Source organism: Diadema setosum, chromosome 11 (genome assembly GCF_964275005.1).
Source record: "Diadema setosum chromosome 11, eeDiaSeto1, whole genome shotgun sequence".
Classification (NCBI taxonomy): Eukaryota; Metazoa; Echinodermata; class Echinoidea; order Diadematoida; family Diadematidae; genus Diadema; species Diadema setosum.
In genome coordinates this window covers 17653825-17669097 of record NC_092695.1, presented here as the reverse complement: position 1 = coordinate 17669097, position 15273 = coordinate 17653825, and the positions used below count along the sequence as shown (strand labels likewise).

Here is a 15273-nt window from a genome sequence, read left to right as displayed (position 1 = left end):
TGGTGGTGTACTGTACGGCACTACAATTTTGGCGCGATCCTGCAGCACATGGTATGGCTTGATTTTGATTTCCCTGCGTTGTTTTCACGCGTTGTCATTATCGCGTGTTGTTATTTTCACGGTTCAAAGGCGATTCGCGAAATTCGTGAAAATTTCAGCTCATACAGTATTTGCTTGTTTTCTTTGGATGTAAATTGTGAGTCTGCACCACAAAACAAAAAGTTGCCAGACATGGATTTTTAGTTATGGGCAAAATTCTGAAAGAGGAGACTTCCTGCTTTAAAATGATGCATTTCTCAATTCAAATGGACTCCCCTACAAACCTACATTGTATCTAAATATTGGCAAGAAAGCACACAAGTGTGTACCATGGAAAGAGACTCGGAAGCGTAGGGTCTATTCAAGTGCTAAATCTTGCCAAGCTGTGCTCTGTGCAGTGAATGGGACAAAAAAAAAAAGGATGCAAATCTCCTATGCAACAACAATGAAGGATTTATCAGATTAAGCTGAAATCAAGTATGCACAATAAAGGCATTCTTTCCATGACTAATGAAAAACTTTCAAAGCAGTAGCATCATCCTTTCAAAAGTTATAAGAGTTGAAAGTGTAAATGGGGCCTCTTAGACACGTAATCTCACTACACTGTATTCTGAAAAAAAAAAAGTTCTAGAAAAACTGCTAGAAACACAATGTCCCATTCATATTATGATCCCAAACTTTAGAATAACGTAAGACAAAGAATTGCTCTTTAAGAAAATATGAAAAATTCAAGATTGACTATATGTAGGTTGACCTGTTTCACCGATTTTGAGTCCTCGGGTAAAACCAAGCATGCAACTTTTTGTTGGTTTTGTGATGCACAGTTACAATTGGCTCAGAACAGCACTTTAAATACAGAGAGAGGGAAGTAGAGAGAGAGGGGAGAGATAAAAAACAAAGTGACGACATAGTGATTTGAAGACATTTCATGTTGTACAAGGCATATCTTATTTCTCCCTCACAACCTTCTCTAAAGATGGTGATTTCAGAGGAAAGTGAAGGATGGCAAACCTTCACTGCTCCTTAACATGTCAAGAGAGGTTTGGTCCTGTTTCATAAAGCTCTTCCTAAAGTTACACATGACTTCATACAAACGACTTCAATGTGGCAAGCTAATTTGGTTTCCTAATCATTGTTAATTTCAATAGCTAAAGTTGAAATTTGCAGATGATAATGATTATTTTTACATGTTAGCACACATATTTAGTTTGAAAGTGTATTTTTGCCCCAATGTAGATGAGAATATTGACATACAGTCATACTTTGTGAAAACACAAGAAAAAAAATGGGCACACATATTGGCACATCATATTCCAGTCGTTTGTAAAGTCATGTGTAACTTTATGAACAGCTTTATGAAACAGGGCCCTTCAGGACTCAAGATTGTCGCACCAGGCTTGCCTCAAACCTACAAAGCAGTTTTCTTGTTTCATCACAATCACTCGTAAGCTAAACACAATTCGACTCGCGCTGCATTCCCGGCAGATTTTGAAGATGGATGAATGTTGTCAAACTTCTGCCATGTTATCAGTCACTCGATGCCCTTTCATAATCGTACGCCACATTCACAGAAATCAACAACTGTACACCAGACACAATATTAATTACATGTACATCATCTGCATCGTCATTATGAATAAAAATCATGTTTTTAATCCAATTCTCCTCCTTAGCATCTCTCCACAGTTACTGAAAAATACACCATCCTGCCAGTCATAAAAATTCAATCTCCACATGTCAAAAAACTTTCAAGTAGTGTGCAGATGTCATGTTGAAGACCGTGCTCCATTCTACAATCACAAACTGCTTTGCACATCAACAGTGCACATAAAACACTGAGGAAATTCTGAGTTGTTCAGAATAACTAGGTATGTACATGCTATAATTCTATATTTTGAATAACAACAATAAGGAAACAAACTAAGGGGGAAAAATGACAGAAGGTACTTGACAAAGTGTATCTGATTGTTATGCACTTTACACGGTCTTGTAAACATTGCTTTAGTCATGGTGTTGTCACAAGCCCGACTCTTTCAAAAGTCCTTTAGCTACATGAAAGGTACAGCTGTACACTGTATAGTGCAGAGATTATATTTGACAAGAAATTGAGTAAAATGATAATAACTACTAGGGTACACTATCTTTGGAATTGTCATGTTTTGTGACACTAGGAGCAATAATTTCCCAGTTCGGGACTTGGCAACCTTGACATCAAGGTTGGTACATACATGTAGATGGTCTACAGTGGTTGCTACCACCTAGGTACTCGAACACTGGACTGGGTGAATGAAGAAGAAGATACAAAGGCTGTGCCATATGCTGAAGCTGTCAGCAGTGGTAATTGTAAACTTAGCGTATGCATGGCGGCAAATGAAAAGCACTTGTATTCATGCAGCTGATGTTAAGACGAGGTTTAGTCCCATCGACCTCTGGACAAGATTATTGAAACAAGACAGCTTCTCCCAGACACTGTCTTCACTGCTGGTATCTGTCAAACTTTGCCTCAGACAAACCACACCTCTCTTCTCACACGTCCATGAAATTGATAACCTGGTTATCAGAATTTTATACTCTACAGTTTGTGGATATATACATATCTCCACTCCATGACTATAGAAGTGTAATTTTGTGTTTTAGTTAATTTATTTGGTGTTTACGTTCATTATGGCATGAACATTGGTATACAACTTTCAAGCTTGGCAATACTTTACATCAACACTGGTGCAAAACAATATACAAAATCATTACGCATGAAATACTTAATTATACAAAGCAAATAGTCGAGACTGTAATCCACTTGCAGTGATGACATCAATACCACATGTGATTTTCAACAGTTTCACACTAATCAGCCAATTTTGTGGGAACAGCTATTTCTATTGTTTTCGTTTTTGTTTGGTGTACTTAAGTTTTCACCACAATTTGCTAGAAGGGCAATACAACTTATCATTCAAGCTTACATTACGTCAAACCACAAGTACCAGTAGTTACAGGAGCTTGCATTCAAGCAGCATAGTTCAGGGATACCAAACTTGTTATAAACATTGTTGTATTCTGACAGCTGAAAGTTGTTGTTGTTGTAGTTTTTTAACAGTATTTTTTACCTTTTCTGCAACAGATGTGTGTAGTTACATAATTTGGGTAAAAAAAGGTGTTTTTTTTTTCTTTAAACCTGCAGTATTTTTGGCAAAAAAAAAACAGTACAAAATACTGAAAAAGTAAAAGTTGACATCTCTGATAGTCATATGCAATTTCTGGGGCTCAGGCTGAGTTCATGCTGAACCCTTTCTCAGACTTATATAGACTGAAGGGGGGGTGCACCCATCCTCCACTTATCTGTATTATGCACAATACAGTTTAATTTTGGTGGAACTTGAATGATCTTTCCATAATGCAATACAGCCACCTGCCAACATGAGTCACACATACTCTATATTATGACGTTTCACAAAACTTGACATGACTTGATATACACTGTATTGTATTGTGTAATCAAGAACCTGTTATGACAGGTGTCAAGTGTGACATAAAGAATACAGAACAGAAATACTGATCTTGCATGAAAGTGCTCCTTTTCCCTTCCCACGAGGTTGGGCACACCCTATTCTACAATACCGGTATGTATGAAACCAGTACATACATCTAACTACACCACAAAGTTATGTATATATGTAAAGCGTTAAGTGTAGTTTGTGACACCTTCAGTGTCCATTCCCAGTACTGTTATTATGTCATCTCATCAACACATTCTTCAAAAGTACTGATAATATGTGCTGGTACATGTTGTACAGAAAACAAAACAAAACAAATGTTAGCATGCGACACTGCTTACTTTTCACCACAGCATGCACTGTTGTTTTGTCAGTAAGCGTTTTCATACTAGTAAACTCAAATACATATCTTTGCTTTACAAACATTTAGCTTACATCGAGCCTTTGTGACAAATACTTCTTGTACTCAACCAATATACAGATGCGATGCATTCTCACACTGATTTTACACTGGCAATTAATACAAAGAGAAATATAAAGGAAAAGATACAGCCAAGACAAAGAAAATTTAACATGGGAGGGTGGCTCAATATGTCTAGCTTTCTTAAATTGTTACCTTTTTCAATTATTTCCATGATAATGCTTACACTACATCAAAAGCCTAAACACTTGTCTGTAATTCACATTTTTGCATTTACTTCCGTGTTAACTGTCAATCCCATTTGCTTCATACATCCATTTTACTTTTTCTACATGATTTGTTTCCAGTCCTGCAGTATAAAGAAGTCCACTGTACAATTGAATAATTCACAAAGGTGCTTAGTGTATGTCACAGCATGTGTCCGTATAGAAAGCAAAATGATCATTTGTGCACTGTAGGATATCTGTACACAACAAACACATGTACATTGTACATCAAACTGTTTTCTCTTCATAAATTACGCATTTGACAGAATAATTAAAAAAACAAAATATATTTCACCCTTGATGAGCTTCAGTATTTCAAGCTTGGATGCAGATCTCAACAAGTTTAGGTGAGACACTTTAACCATTCACAGCTTAAATATATGTATATAATGTACACTGCATTTGTCCCAATTTATAAATATAATAACTGCAACCTCCAATAATTGTTACCATGACACTGCAGCAAAAACCCAATCAGTTGTGGGGATTTAGAGCTTTTACTGTGGTAACCATAACAACTGTAACCCACAATAAGTGCTACTTTGAAGGGCTCATATAGTTTTGGTTGAGACCTATTAAAGTTCAGGTTTTTAACATTTTGGGGGGAGATAATGAGAAACCTTCTATGAAATATGAAAGAGCATGTAATTCGAAGAGGAATTCAATGTTTATTTGATGAAAATTGGTTATGAAATGGCTGAGATACCCAAAACAGAGCAATACTGATAAAGTGTGGGACCCACATTTCATTATGATTGCTTTGTTTTACTTTGTTTTTGAATGTCTCAGCCATTCCCAAACCGATTTTCATCAAATAAGTTTTGAATTCCTCTTAGAATGGCATGCTCTGTACCATTTCATATGTGGTTTTTTGGTATCTTGCAAAAAGTTAAAAGCCAAATCCTCAGCTCCACCAATACTGTACCATCCCTTTATTAACAAAATGCTCACAATCACTGACTCTATTTGTTTGGCTCATCGCAAGAGCGGCGGCTCTGTACACACTGATTGTAGAACAATACATTTAAACTGACAGTTTCCCCTGTGAAGGTTACCTCTCCCTCTTCTTACACATCAGAAAGACAGTGGTTGTGGTTGAAGTTGGGATAGAGGTTGGGGATGGGAATCTACTTTAGATAACTTGCACTACCTAAAAACTAATGATATCATCAAAACAAATTTGTTGTGAAATCTTTGAATTCAGTTGTATCGATCCTGGCAAGTCATATTCCGATTTCAGTTCTCTAGCGTGTGTTCACACATGCATCCCCTGAAGGGTGCAAGTCTTGGTAAACATCAGAAAAAGAAAATGAATTGAAAGAAGAAGATCTGGTTATAATACACAAATAATATCTCTCTATCTACATGTACAAGCTTTGACTAAAAGAGTACAGTATGGCATCTCCATAAACTTAACCACCAGCAATTAGAAGAAAGCATCACACTGATATTTGGCCATACAAAGCTATACAAAAACATATGTAAATAAGGTATTTAACATATGAATAACTTACTTGCTTATTTGTCCATGAAGTAATTCATTACATTAATTCATTCATATCGTTCATTGTTCATAACCTATCTTGTTACTTCTTACAAGTCTGTGGAGAAATCCAATGTGTTAGATGCTATATATATACTGCATCTGATATAAGATGGTACTGAATGGGGCTTGATATATGGTGTCATGCCATTACAAGTAGAATGTCTTGTTGAAGCTGTAACCATGCATGAATTAGTCTGTGAAATGTAAAAGTGCTTGAAATACTGGTCATTCATGTATGATTCTAACACGAAATGCTCAACAAAATACAACAGAACATCAAAAGTATGAAGGTAAAATAATTTTGTAGGTGATCTTTAACAAATTGAGTTAAAGAAAAAAAAAATTATGTCATTCCACACTTCAGATTGAGACCTTTTTCCCTGCATTCTAACTGAATGGATATACACCTAAATGTATGTGTATTCTTTAAAAACAGATTATATGATCTGAAATTGGGCATATCATTGGGACCATGTGATACTCCAAGGGTACCTGCCTAATGTTCTCACTCAAATCAATTTGCCAAATCAACAAAGATTAGATTAAAAAACAAAAACCATGTCTTAATCGTCAATCCACCATGGTGATCTATCCTCACAGAAAATCAAAGTAAGATAAAGAAAAATTACGAATATCCTTATTGCATTATCTCATCCAGAACAACATGTACACACACACACACACACACACACACACACATACACACACATACAAACACCCTAAAATTTAGAGAGAGGAGCTGAAGAAAAAAAAAAGTGCCAGAATACGTCAAAATCCGTGAAGGGCTCTTTACACTGATTTTCCATAACATTTCTCAAGCAAGTATCAGAGAAAAGTTCAAATTAACTGGCAACTATACTCGATAATATACAAATAAAACGCATTACACAGGGTGTTTATAGTAAGAATGACCCATACTAATAGAACTTTTGACTGTTCAAAGTTATGAAGAAATGATAATCTTACTAATGCCTGACCAAGTAATGTGCATCATTTGTAAAATGGTGACATAAATGGAATTCCGCAGCAGCCATTTTTTTTCCCCCCTGATTTCCAAGATTCCCAGGCTGGCGCCAGCTGTGCTAACTGAAGTGCTTACCCATAAACAATTGCAATACATTTATAACACACAGGAAATGCAGGCAATTTAGGATTTCAAGCAGAAGAGAAGACTGGGTACATGATAGTTCTTAGCCAATCATTTGATTATTTGATTAGAACCCATATCACCATTTTATAATACTTATCTACTGCCATGTGATACAAATGTAGTGCAATAACATACACCTTTTATATCTCTTGGTAGATTAACATTCTTATAACTAGCTCTCTCAATATTTAACACACTCAAACTATCTGCCAATACTCAGGACATATGTGTTTAGGAAAAAACATACATAAAGCAATATATCTGCTTGATGACAAATATTAAACATTCAATTTTCCACTTGGTCCATTGTCAGAGTTAACAACAAAAAAAAACCACTAACAGTATAAAATATAATTATCATCATTTCTTATGTACACTGTACATTGTCACAGGCAATAAGCAAAAATATGTCATTTGTGCAAAATATATTACAAGATAGTATTTACATTCTGCATACAGTATATCCAGAGCAGCACATGTCTTCTGGTAACATTCTTACGGAAGGGTGTCAAGATACAAGATAATAATTTCTAACACAATATCCATATCACAAGTACAGTATACTACTGACTTTGTAACAGATACATGGGGTTGCCTTCCTGGAACCACATTTTGACATTACCATTTTGGTAGTTATTTCGGACGAGATATCGTTTGTTCACTGCTTGGTTCCAAGGTCACTGTCACTGATACAGTAGCAATCTCCATCTACAAGCACGTGAAAATGTAAACTGAGTTGCTGGCGCACTGAACTTTGCTATTGATGTTGTAATCCACAGCCCTATTTCACGTCATTACCAGGTACGCCGAGTAATTAAGGTGCTTCCGAAAGTCATTGGTTCCACTTCTGGCAAAAAAACACATGCCATGAATTCCGTACATGTACATTGTACATTGTAGTTCCAACGGATATTCATGACTTTGCTGATGGAGGTCTAGCCGGCACGAACATCACAACTCCTTTGCAAAAACTGTGTACAATTTCGCAGTGGCATCATGCCCCTCGCGTTTTATCAACAGCCAACCAACAAACAGTCACACTATCGTCCAGGTAAATAGCTCAGTCCTTGTAACTGCACACTTACATACATGTAGGTTGTCAATATCAAACAATGATGCTATGCAGGTTGCCATGGTTACATTCAGTCTTTGTAAAGCTTTGTACCAGAGCACACCGCTCTTCTTTCTCAACACTGCTTCCTACTCTACTCCATCATCCAGTTTCATGACATATTAGTTATGTCACATTTCGATAAGTGCCTACTTCAATGACTTATCTTCGTCAGGTTACTACTTTGTATTTGCAACTGCAACAACAGTGAAGTATGGCCCTCCACACACAAATTGATAATGGACATGCTTTAATACATATCCAATTACAGCTGTATGCCTATATGAGTGTTTAAATCCTAGTGCTTTCCTGGAATGACATGTATATGAGCTTATCTCTTTATTGCAATTTTACTTCATGCACTGACATGTTCCCTCGCATTCTGGAGGCACATGCATGCATGCGACAAAATTCTTTTCAAGTGACTATAAAACACCATGTAATACATATGTACATGTATATTGATAAAACTCTCACACATCTTATCCGAAAAAAAAAAGTTTAGGAAGTTCAAGATGGAAGGCCGACAATCCATTTGAGTGCTATATTGTGTGCATCATTATCCACATTGTAAGATCAAGGTATGTTTGTGTCACTGTCGAGTCTATGGGGCAGTACTCCCATCACTTTTTGAGCGGGCGCATCTGGAGCTGTGGATGAATCTGAGGTGTTGTCGCAAGGTTAATCCCAACCTTTCACAAACATTTGTCTCTCCTTGTGTAAGTCTGCAACAACATTTTTCTCCTAGGTCGGACAGGGGGGAGGTTCAGTCGGTGATGGAGGCGTGGCGTTTCCATGGCATGCGAAGCTTCATCTGAGATGTCACAAAGAACGTTTTGGGAGAGTATTCTTCCCTGATCTACCCTAGATTCTGCTGTATACATTGAAGCACCACTCGAGACTAACATTTTGCAAGGATGATTTACTTAATTTGCCTCACAAAGCACAAACAGCGTGCTCTCAGGATTTTACGTAAGGTCAGAGTCTTTGGTTAAAAACTATCATGTTAGTTTAATAAGCCATGCCTGTGAGTGGTTAATGGCTGGAACAGGACAACTCTATCTGTCACTTGGCGAGGGAGTTTGCCGGCCCCTTAATGACGAGAAAGGGAACTTGCTGCGGGCCTGCTTGGTAGAGTCAATGGAGATTGGGGGTCAGAGGCCATGATGAGGGTGGAGGAGGGGAGTAGGTGCAAAGATGAAGATGGATGAAAGAGGGGGGAATAAAATGAATAAGATGTTCAGACAAAGCAAAGCATACCACACACATTCCCTGTGTTCATACATGTGTCCCAGTTCAGGAGACAATCTGGGAAAGAGCCTACCACTTAGCAGTGGAAACTTTCAAACTCTCACCCCTCTCCTCACAAAACTGGAGGACAGTTCAAGCATGACTTCTAGTAACTTACAAGTCATCACTATGTCACCAGCCTGCACATGAAACAAACATTTCCAAGGGGCAACATGCTTTGTTGATGGCTCAGAGCATTGTTCTTTCATGCAAACTTGTCTGGGAAAACCCCAAAAATTGTTCTGGTGGCACAGGGAGGCATTTCCCCTCAAGTGCTCACATGTGGAATCATGAATGAGACATTTTTTTTTTTCTCTCTCTCTCTCTCACCAAGATTGTCTCCCACATTTGAAAACAGGTGTGAACACAGGGAGGAGAGCTTACTTTTGGTATAATCATTTTTGCTCACCTTTGCAACATGTTGAAAGGATATGATAACCTTTGGAATGTGCTTGTGATGATAACAAATTTCATGGCATTATTAAGAGTTTTGGTTGGGACATACACTTTTCAGACAATATCTCTTGCCAGGTGCTGTGTAAAGCAGTATTTTCTTCCACAAGCATTGAAATTGTTTATTTTTGTTTTGCTTTTTTTGTTTTGTGTGTGTTTTGTGTGTTTGCTTATCCTGTACTTGTGAAGTGCTGAAAATATTTTTGATAAGACGCTTTATATCAGGAGGCATGTCACCTACTAGTGTATGAAGAAATATAACCAAGATAGAAGTTCATTCTTTTAATGAAGTTTCAACTAAAATTTGCTTTGCCTGTGCCACACTAGTACCACCCCAAGGGTTCTCACCTTTCAACACATTGAGTGATTCTGTATATCCAGTCATACATCCATAAGAGTAAATACCCAGCCGCACAATGTTTTAATGAATGTTTGATCCTAAGTAAAAATGACCACGAAAGCAGCATGAAACAATGTGATTCCAATGGATGGAATAAATATCGAAGCAAATGATGTTAGAAGCAATGCAGAGTAATGCCAATGATAGCATTATTGTATAGTTTGGAGGTACTTAATAGATATTTACCAACCCTTTTTTTAAAGAGATCAAAGCCTTGATCACCTCATCCTATAAGCATGCATTCCTAATATTGTATTTCTGAATCAGTTTTCACTGCATAAATTGATACACTTTCTGTTCTCTGCATCTTTCCCTATATTTCTCCATGTTATGGTCAAAACCAAATTTTCTTTCACCAACGCAGATATACATGTACAAACAAATGCAATATAGTTGCAAACCGTATGATCCTTACATTGCATCTTTCATTTAATGTCAGCATAGCAATAATGTTTGCTCGAGGTGCTAGCCGTGAAAGTGACACAACTCGGGTAAACAGGCTCACAGGTCATTCTTATGTTAGTCCGCAACTCACTTGTGAGGAAAATAATATATAATATATAAAATGATATATAACGTATAAACAGAATCAATGACAACATTGCTGTAGGGTTGCAAGCTGCATCTAATACACTATACAACCAAATTTTGTTGCTTGTTTTTGTAATCAAAATCAAAGGTGCGTATTCTAATTAAGCAGCATACAAAGCAAAATAATCATTTTTTACATGAGAACTACAAATGTATTGTGCCCTGCACTAAAAGGTGGGCAGTGCGCTGGCTGGTTGGTCACGAAAATCGCAGTGAGAGGAAGGAACTTACGTTCTCCCTCAAAATCTCGCCAAACTACATGTGAAAAAGAGACAGAGAGAGAGAGAGAGAGATGGGGATGGACACTTTATGCATTGGCACAGTGAAAAAAAGAGAAAAAATTGCAGTAAAGTTGACAGAGATATTTAAATTCCTTCTTTTTTAAACCATTTTATATCTAAAAATACTGATTTCATTCAATCAATGTGTTTTCCCCCTTTCTATGGGATCAGTAGAGTACAGTTGTGCTGTGTTAATACTAACATACTAAAAGGTAGCTATCTTAAAGGAAATTTGTACACCTGTCTTCAACTACCAGAAAATATAAAGAAGCCTTTATGATATTGCTGTTTCTTTCTTTCTTTTTAAAGTGGATCATATCAAGGAAAGTGACGAAAAAATGAAAAACATTTTTTTGACCACAGAGGTTATAGACCTGCTATTCTGCTTCCTTCTTCCAAAGGAGGGGTATTTTGGCAAGATGAAAAAAAGGGATAGATTACTGACATTTGATGGAAAAAAAAAATATCAAGAATTTGGGTAATTCACTTTACACTAGGAAAAAAAGAATGCTCGTAAGAGCTTTTTAAGAACAAAAATAGGTCTGGTTCTTTGTAAAAACTTCCACAGTAGGCCTATATGGTACATTACTTACTAGAACTGAATATGTGAACCATGATGACATACTGCATCAAACTATACCAAGAAAAAGTTTTATCCTCCCTTACCCTAAAACAGTGTATACACGATGACAGAGGAATGTACAACTGTAGATGCCATGTGTATAATCAATGTGCCAATTCACAGTGACATAATACATTCCAAGATATATGAATATCTATATGAGACAAAATATAAAATGCAATGTGTCTTATCGTTGGTGGGGTGACAAGACCTTGTATCTCAAACTTTGGCAAAGTCACTTTTTAGGATTATTTGTCAGATAATCAGTTGAATGATGTTCTGTCCAAATCCTAGTCATCTTATCCCAAAAATGAAGCCACCACAGTGTGTCACAGGAAAGGCGATCACATATATTGTAGTGTTAATTTTGCTTTGGCTGCCCTGTTTTTTCACTCTCCTGAACATTTCACATGTTTGTGATACAAGGCTTTGTCGCCCCCAAAACAATATACCGTACATGTTTGCAAGTTTACACTTTTGTTGTTCAAAGACAAGATAATAGAAAGAAAGAGAAAGAGAGAAGGTGTGTTTGTTTGTGTGTGTGTGTGTGTGTGTGTGTGTGTTTGTGCATATTTGTGTGCACATACAAATGTGTACATAGGTGTAGGATGATCATTACATCGTCATGTTGCTGCATTGTGTGTATTTCACTGATTTGAATTATTAGCTAAGTTTTTCTTCACGCACTTCAATTGAGCATTTTCCATATAATCACATTGAACAAAGTATGGTCATCAAAAAATCTATACGCTGTTCCCCTGTTAAACCACTGCCCTGCATGTCTTGCAGCTCTATTCTAATTGACAATCAGTAGAGTGTAGAGACAGACTACAGATGTGCATTGCATGCTAGTTTCACAATGGGCCCAGTCAAGATTTAATTTGTATGCTCTACAAGCACTCCTGTTGTATATACACACTTGTATATCAAAATTACATTACTATCTTACAGAGTGGTTCAAATATGTCTTTATATATATGCAACACCCTCTTATGCAATCCAATCACCCAGAACTTCCACTTGACTCTTCTGAAGTACTGCCTACTGAATACACAATATCTAGTTTAACCACTGTTAAAAATTTTGTGATGAATGATATTCTACCCAATTTGTGGGGTTCTTTTTTTTTGTCAGTTTTCAAACAGACTACCTTGAAATAACAATGTTTTCATACAGTGTATGTATCATACACAAATCTGGTATTAAAAGTACAAATGTAAATAGGAGATCACAAATCCACCATTCCAATTTGAAGCTTCCATTGTTGGTAGTCATAAATTTGCACCAAAACAATTAGTTAATTGGTGGGACATCAAATAAAGCTTTGAAGTCTGGGGTCAAAGTTTATTTCCTGGGGGAGGGATCAGAACTTTCTGTCTACATGATGAACTTGTATTTTATGCCTGTGACAACCGGCTACACGGTATCTACTGGTGAAGGTCAGATACAATTTGTGCCGACTATAAGTGTGAAGGTGCACGGTTGCTTTCCTACAATTGAAGAAAGGTGACTATCACAAGCATCTGAAAAACTTGCACTTACCCTATATTACACATACATCTATACATGTAACATATTACATAGTATATTTTTCCATCAATATTACCCTTAGATTGTTTACAAGCATGGTAGGTGATATGTGACAACTTAATAATTGAATTTAGTATAATGTTCATTCAAGTATGCTGAATAATTTCATACCTTACCTGAAATCTTCTAAACTGGGCATGTCAAATGTAAAGGCAGAGAGAATTTGAAAGCAACAAGAGATTTGGGTCAAAATTATGACACGATGGCACACCTGTCACTGACGCCAAACTTCATGCTTGTATGGCAGCACATCTTAATTCTCTCAGTCCCAGAAACACAGTTTTTGTAGTTTGGTGATGCATCTTTTTATGATAATAATCTAGTTATATTCATTGTCAGTTTACATGAGGAAGAGTGAAAATTTTCTCTTTGTGAGCCCCTTATTGATCATTAATGTTTGTTTTAGTTGCAGAATGTTCAAAAGGATCTGGATTGCTATTATGTCATCGATTCTTAAATTGGCAACAAATTTTACAAGATTACCATGAAGTTCCCATTATATACATGTATGTGCACAACTGACCATCATGTCAGTTGTGCACATGACACAACTGTGGCTGGTATTTGTGTTGTACGGTACATATATTCTGTCGTATATTCTTTCAATGAAATGAATGAAAGAGAGAGAGAGAGAGAGAAAGAAAAAAATGTTACACAAGAGAAGAAGTGTGTAAATTTGATTTATCAGGGTAGGAATGTATCTTAAGCAATGAGTAACTGATGTCCATAGATAATCAAAGGAACCTTGAGTCATTCTATGTGATGATTCCCTCTGAAATTTTCACTTTGATCCAGCTAACTAAAACACTCCGAGTGTTGCTAATGCTGTTGATTTTCATGTATGACGTGATATTTTATGCCCTCACAAAAAGTTCTATGCTGTTTCAAGCTCTTATGTTTAATACCTTAACTTCATTCTCACACACAAATTGAACGGATCAATGGGCCGCAACCAGATGAAAGTGACATCTACTTACAGGGGTGACAAATAACTATCATGGTGGTAATCATATATGACAATGTGCATGTTTTAGGACAGGATTATCTTACACCTGACCTGAAGGGAATGAGAGATGTAACAACTACAATGTATGTTGTGCCCATTTACTGTCTGGAATTCATTTGCATGGAGGAAAAGTATAGAGGAAACATCACTACTTTCTAATTGAATAATGTGCTCCATTTGCATATAACAGTGAAATGCTACCAGGTTGAATGGACGGACTATGAACAGATCAATATTTTCTAAGCAAAGTGAGGTTGTACAATACACATTAGTTCAAAAGCACTGGTGGATGGAGACTGACCACATAGGCCCGAATTCACAAAGGTGGTACAATTGAAACCACGATTTAAACCATTGACAATTTGTATGGAGCGCCAAGTGTCGCATGGCCTATTTCGTTACGAAATCAGTCATTTCGTCGACGAAATGACCATTTCATTGACGAAATATTTATTTCGTAACGAAATAGGCCATGCGACACTTGGCGCTCCATACAATTTGTCAATGGTTTAAATCGTGGTTTCAATTGTACCACCTTTGTGAATTCGGGCCATAATGAAAATGTCTACAATGAGTACAGAAAAAAAAATGTGAGACCAACCAACTCACGTGTTGAGACTGTCCAAATGTACACTATGAAAAGAGATAATCTAAGCCATTGAAGATGAATCTAAGCCCAGAAAAATGTGGCCTTCTACATATAGATGTGCATAGAAAATGGATGTATCAAAGGACAAGTCCACCTTCATATACATAAGGATTGAGAGAATGCAGCAATATTAGTAGAACACATCAGTGAAAGTTTGAGGAAAATCGGACACTCCGTTCAAAAGTTATGAATTTTTAAAGTATCTGCGCAGTCACTGCTGGATAAGAAGACTACTACAGTGTATGATGTCACATGCGTACAACGATAAAAGGAAAATAAAAAGAGAATTTCACAAAACTTTACTTTTTGAATAAAGTGCAAATTTCTTCAACTTGTTACTGACATATGTTAAGGGTAATATTATTCC

General features: G+C 36.7%; 1 protein-coding gene across 1 annotated transcript in view; it reads right to left on the bottom strand.

Annotated features, from left to right (window-relative positions):
- Positions 1 to 8484: 8484 nt before the first annotated feature.
- LOC140235324 (arf-GAP with Rho-GAP domain, ANK repeat and PH domain-containing protein 1-like) overlaps positions 8485 to 15273 on the bottom strand; it is a 138962-nt gene continuing 132173 nt past the window's right edge. Inside the window, exon 43 of the mRNA XM_072315348.1 lies at positions 8485 to 9148. Within this exon, the coding sequence (XP_072171449.1) occupies positions 9083 to 9148 (66 nt within the window). The 3' untranslated portion in view covers positions 8485 to 9082. The remainder of the gene's footprint in view (positions 9149 to 15273) is intronic.